Here is a 6,000-nt window from a genome sequence, read left to right on the forward strand (position 1 = left end):
TTATACACCAGTCATTGAAAGTGGGCATGCAGGTACAGCAGGCGGTGAAAAAGGCGAATGGTATGCTGGCATTTATAGCGAGAGGATTCGAGTACAGGAGCAGGGAGGTACTACTGCAGTTGTACAAGGCCTTGGTGAGACCACACCTGGAGTATTGTGTGCAGTTTTGGTCCCCTAATCTGAGGAAAGACATCTTTGCCATAGAGGGAATACAAAGAAGGTTCACCAGATTGATTCCTGGGATGGCAGGACTTTCATATGAAGAAAGACTGGATGAATTGGGCTTGTACTCGTTGGAATTTAGAAGATTGAGGGGGGATCTGATTGAAACGTATAAGATCCTAAAGGGATTGGACAGGCTAGATGCAGGAAGATTGTTCCCGATGTTGGGGAAGTCCAGAATGAGGGGTCACAGTTTGAGGATAGAGGGGAAGCCTTTTAGGACCGAGATTAGGAAAAACTTCTTCACACAGAGAGTGGTGAATCTGTGGAATTCTCTGCCACAGGAAACTGTTGAGGCCAGTTCATTGGCTATATTTAAGAGGGAGTTAGATATGGCCCTTGTGGCTACGGGGATCAGCGGGTATGGAGGGAAGGCTGGGGCGGGGTTCTGAGTTGGATGATCAGCCATGATCATAATAAAAGGCGGTGCAGGCTCAAAGGGCCGAATGGCCTACTCCTGCACCTATTTTCTATGTTTCTATGTTTCTAAGACCCCATTGTATCAGTTTCCATCACCGCTGCTGGAAGTGCCCACTACTCTCTGTGTGAAACACTTACCCCCTGACATCCCCTCTGTACCTACTTCCAAGCACCTTAAAACTATGCCCCCTCATGTTAGCCATTTCAGCCCTGGGGAAAAAAGCCTCTAGCTATCCACATGATCAATGCCTCTCAACTTGTACACCTCTATCAGATCACCTCTCATTGTCCATCGCTCCGAGGAGAAAAGGCCAAGTTCACTCAACCTATTATCATAAGGCACACTCTCCAATCCAGGCAACATCCTTGTAAAATTCACCATGGTTTGAGATCACACCAGTATCAATTGTGTGAGATCTTGGTGGAAGAGCTTGTCAGGTCACAGATGAAGCGTGGCTCACTGGAAATGCAGCCCCTGTGTACTCGGCTCCAGAATGCTGTTCTGCCCAGACTGGGTTTATTGGTGTGTGTGTGTGTGTGTATATGAATGGTATCATATACTGACGGGTTCTTCTGCCCAAGCCATCAGATCATGGCCCATATTGTCCAGGCTCACAGTCACCACCATTCCAAAACACTCCTGGAGGTAGGTTCGGACATCTCCCCATTCACAAAGACTCAGCTAAACCTCCACAGGTGCATTAAAAATGCACAGTCAGCATTCTAGGAATCAGCAGTGTACATCCCCACAACCTGTTTTCCCCCTTTTGCAATATCTATTTATGCTTGTAACTTATTTTGATTTTGATCACTTGCTCTGTACTGCTGCTGTCACACTATAAATATCATGAAATGCGTCAGTGACAATAAACCCGATTCTGAATTCCCATTATTTGGAGGGAGGAACATATCCAACACAGAGAACAAATTTCTTGTCACTGACCGTCCAGTCAAGATCCCAGTGAAAACTACTAGTTGTCTCCAGTTAGACTGTAAGACAAAGCAGGATTAGGCTGCTTGGCCTGTCAAGTCTGCTCTGCCACTCACTCATGGCTGATTTATTATTGCTCCCAACCCCATTCTGCCTTCTCCCCATCTCTACTAATCAAAAACCCATCAGCCTCCCCTTTAAATACATAACCGAGTTATTTATCTATTCATTTATTGACATTGCCGAATGAGCCCTTCTGACACTTCCAGTGACTCCACCCAGCAATCCCAATTCAATCCTAGACTAATCACAGGACAAGTTACAATGACCAATTACCCTACCAACCGCTACGTCTCCGGACTGTGGGAGGAAAGCACAGCGCCTGGAGGAAACCCATGCGATCACGGGGAGAACGTATACACACCTCTTAGGCAGCAGCCGGAATCGAAGACAGGTCACTGGTTTTGTACGGCACTGAGCTGACCACTGTGTTAGCATGCCACCCTATTCCCACTCCTATTCCCATTCCCATTCCCATTCTCCTGCCTTCTCCTCACCCTTACCAATCAAGAACTCTATTGTTAGGCTGTGGCTTCTGGAAATATCCTATCGTGGGCATTTGAGACCTGACGTGGATTGGGAGACCACTTCACCAAGCACCTACACTCCATCCACCAGAAAAAGCAGGATCTCCCAGTGGCCACACACACCTCAATTCTACTTACCATTCCCATTCCCATGTCAGTCAGCCTCTTCTACTGCCATGATGAGGTCACGCTCAGGTTGGAGGAACAACACCTTATATTCTGTCTGGGTAGCCTCCTACCTGATGGCATGAACATCCATGTTGAATTTCTGGTAATGCCACCCCCCCCCACTTCAAATTCCCTTTCCTGTTTCCCTCTCTCACTCATCTCCTTACCTGCCCATCATCTCCCTCTGGTGCTTCTTCCCCTTCGCTTTCTTCCATGGTCTTCTCCTAACAGTTTCCCCCTTCTCCAGCCCTCGATCTCCTAAGCCAGTCAGCTTCCCAGCTCTTTACTTCACCCACCCCCTCCCCAGTTTCACCTATCACCTATTACTTCTTCCTCCCTCCCCCTATCTTCTTGTTTTAACTTCTCATCCTTTTTTCCAGTCCTAATGAAGGGTCTCAGCCCAAAATGCTGACTGTTTACTCGTTTCCATAGATGCTGCCTGGCCTGCTGAGTTCTCCAGCATTCTGTGTGTGTTGCTTAGGAAATATCAACTCTACATCCACTCAGTCTTGGCCATTCAATATCCAATAGGTTTCAATGAGATCCGCCCCCAACCCCCCCATCCCACATTCTTCTAAACTCCAGTGAGTGCAGTCCCAGAGCCATCAACCCCACACTACCCAAGTGTTCCGGTAGCCAGTTCCCAATGGTGTCTCCCTCACTACCCGTGTTCCCGGTAGCCAGTTCCCAACGGTGTCTCCCACACTACCAGAAGTGTTCCCATTAGCCAGTTCCCAATGGTATAGAACATAGAACATAGAACATAGACTAGTACAGCACAGTACAGGCCCTTCAGTCCACAATGTTGTGCTGACCCTCAAACCCTAACTCCCATATAAGCCCCCACCTTAGATTCCTCCATATACCTGTCTAGTAGTCTCTTAAACTTCACTAGTGTATCTGCCTCCACCACTGACTCAGGCAGTGCATTCCATGCACCAACCACTCTCTGAGTGAAAAACCTTCCTCTAATATCCCCTTTGAACTTCCCACCCCTTACCTTAAAGCCATGTCCTCTTGTATTGAGCAGTGGTGCCCTGGGGAAGAGGCGCTGGCTATCCACTCTATCTATTCCTCTTATTATCTTGTACACCTCTATCATGTCTCCTCTCATCCTCCTTCTCTCCAAAGAGTAAAGCCCTAGCTCCCTTAATCTCTGATCATAATGCATACTTTCTAAACCAGGCAGCATCCTGGTAAATCTCCCACACTATTTCCCACATTACCCAAGTGTTCCAGTTCCAGTTTCCGACGGTATTTCCCACACTACCCAAGTGCTCCCGGTAGCCAGTTCCCAACGGTATTTCCCACACTACCCAAGTGTTCCCGGTAGCCAGTTCCCAACGGTATCTCCCTCACTAGGTAAGTGTTCCGGTACACTTATGCCTTTGCCCACTGATTGAGGAAACATGCACCCCTTTGCTATTCCAAATGGTCAGTGACCACCTTTCACAACTGCTGCCCCCGTCTCAGCAAACTACCCAATGCTGTCTGGTACGAATCACACACACAAACTCACAACTACACATTTATATCTACCTCTCCAGCTCTTTGCTATGTTTCCTGCTGCTTTGTGATGCCATAGTCATTGGCCCAGGCAGATCGGAAATACACATGACCTCGGCTGTTCGAGGGTCAACAGCATATCACGGATCAGCCCTCAAATAATGTAACGGTGACTAAGTCACTGAAGAAGTTAGTGGATATGAAACTCTTTATTTATCAAAACAGTCTCTTTATGTAATGTGATGAGATCCTAAGGTTTATTCAATATGGACTGTGCCTTTAAAAAGAGAGAGAAAGATTGTGTCTGTGTCCTGATTCAGAGAGAGAGAGAGAGAGAGAGAGAGTTGCCATGGTTACGGAAGGGCGGAGCTATATGATGGACAGCTGGCGTTCAGCCTGTATGGGATATATACAAGGTCAGCTGGTTTTTCAGACAGACACACAGACACGGAAGAAATAGACACTGGGTGAGCTTTGAGTGCCCATGAAGGATGGGTTTTGCTCGCAGTGTGGAAAAGGGGTGACCGGTGGAAGGCTATCGGTGTGTTTAACCCTTGCCTGGGTTGATAGCTTTACCACGTGACGACTTTTGTGTGGTCACAGTCGGTGATTTTAACAAGACTCCGGAGGACAACGTGGGAGAATCGACAGCATCGGCTTACTTGGAAAACATATCACCTCTCTCCCTCCTCAGTTTTACTCAACTCAATATCACGAACTGAACTGACTTCATTCCGATACCACCATAAGACTGTATCATTTACCACCGAAGCTTGAAGAAGTTTGGGGTTTTATATTTACAGACTTACATATGCATAAACTCTGCTGACCTGTTTGATTTATCTGGTTTTATTACTATATTACGTAGATACTAATAAATAGTGTTTTGTTTGTAGCAAGACCAGACTCAAGGTGTGTTCCATTTCTGCTGGTTCTTTTAACCCGTTACGGGGTACGTAACAATAAAAATAAACTTTTCATAATAAATCCACATTATTCATATTCAATGCTTTCAGTACTGCTCTATTACATTCCTTCATTCCAACAGGAGCACCATCACTCATGTGGCCTCCTTGTCTGGTATACTGCTACAGTGATTAAGGGGTTTCCTCCTCAAACCCAGCCCCTTCCACTCCCGTAGGAGGACCCTGCACTGTGGTCCTACCCCACTGATCCTTTGCCACAGCTACACAGAGCTTCAGTGCGTCCCTCATCACGTACTCCTGCGGCCTGGAATGTGCCAGCTGGCCGTGCTCCTCTACATGTTGGCAATCCAAAGGGCATTTTTCACCAAAGTGATAATCTGCCAGCATCACGATGCCCATCTCCGTAACTGTCCCCGGAAACTACCTGGAGATCATCATGACAGACAGACATCCTCTTGGAGACTCTTTCAGTCTAGCCTCCCAAACTCAAAACTATGTCACATTCTTATAGCCTTAAGATCAAAGGAACAGCAGGTGATTCAATACAGTGTCCATAGTTTTACAACTCCTCCCTTGGAGGGTCAGACACGCTGAGCCAATAGGCCGGTCCTGGACTTATTTCCTGGCATAATTTACATGTTACTAATTAACTATTTATGGTTTTATTACTATTTAATTATTTATAGTGCAACTGTAACAAAAACCAATTACCCCTGGGATCAATAAAGTATGACTATGACTATGACAATGGCTATGGCTATGACTATGACTATGGCTATGGCTATGACTATGACTACATCATGAAGACCCTGGAGAGACTTGTTCTGGAGCTGCTCCGGCCTATGGTCAGGCCACACTTAGATCCCCTCCAGTTCACCTCCCAGCCCCGACTAGGAGTTGAGGATGCCATCGTCTACCTGCTGAACCGTGTCTATGCCCACCTGGACAAGCCAGCGAGCACTGTGAGGGTCATGTTTTTTGACTTCCCCAGTGCGTTCAACACCATCCACCCTGCTCTGCTGGTGGAGAAGCTGACAGCAATGCAGGTGGATGCTCCCCTGGTGTCATGGATTCTTGATTACCTGACTGGCAGTCCACAGTACGTGTGCTTGCAACACTGTGTGTCCGACAGAGTGATCAGCAGCACTGGGGCTCCACAGGGGACTGTCTTGTCTCCATTTCTCTTCACCATTTTCACCTTGGACTTCAACTACTGCACAGAGTCTTGTCATCTTCAGAA

General features: G+C 47.0%; 1 protein-coding gene across 1 annotated transcript in view; it reads right to left on the minus strand.

Moving 5' to 3' along the window:
- LOC134347287 (CD48 antigen-like) overlaps nt 1-5,159 on the minus strand; it is a 49,096-nt gene extending 43,937 nt beyond the window's left edge. The window contains exon 1 of the mRNA XM_063049687.1: nt 5,000-5,159. Within this exon, the coding sequence (XP_062905757.1) occupies nt 5,000-5,159 (160 nt within the window). The remainder of the gene's footprint in view (nt 1-4,999) is intronic.
- Nucleotides 5,160-6,000: the final 841 nt, after the last annotated feature.

Source organism: Mobula hypostoma, chromosome 5, assembly GCF_963921235.1.
Source record: "Mobula hypostoma chromosome 5, sMobHyp1.1, whole genome shotgun sequence".
Classification (NCBI taxonomy): Eukaryota; Metazoa; Chordata; class Chondrichthyes; order Myliobatiformes; family Myliobatidae; genus Mobula; species Mobula hypostoma.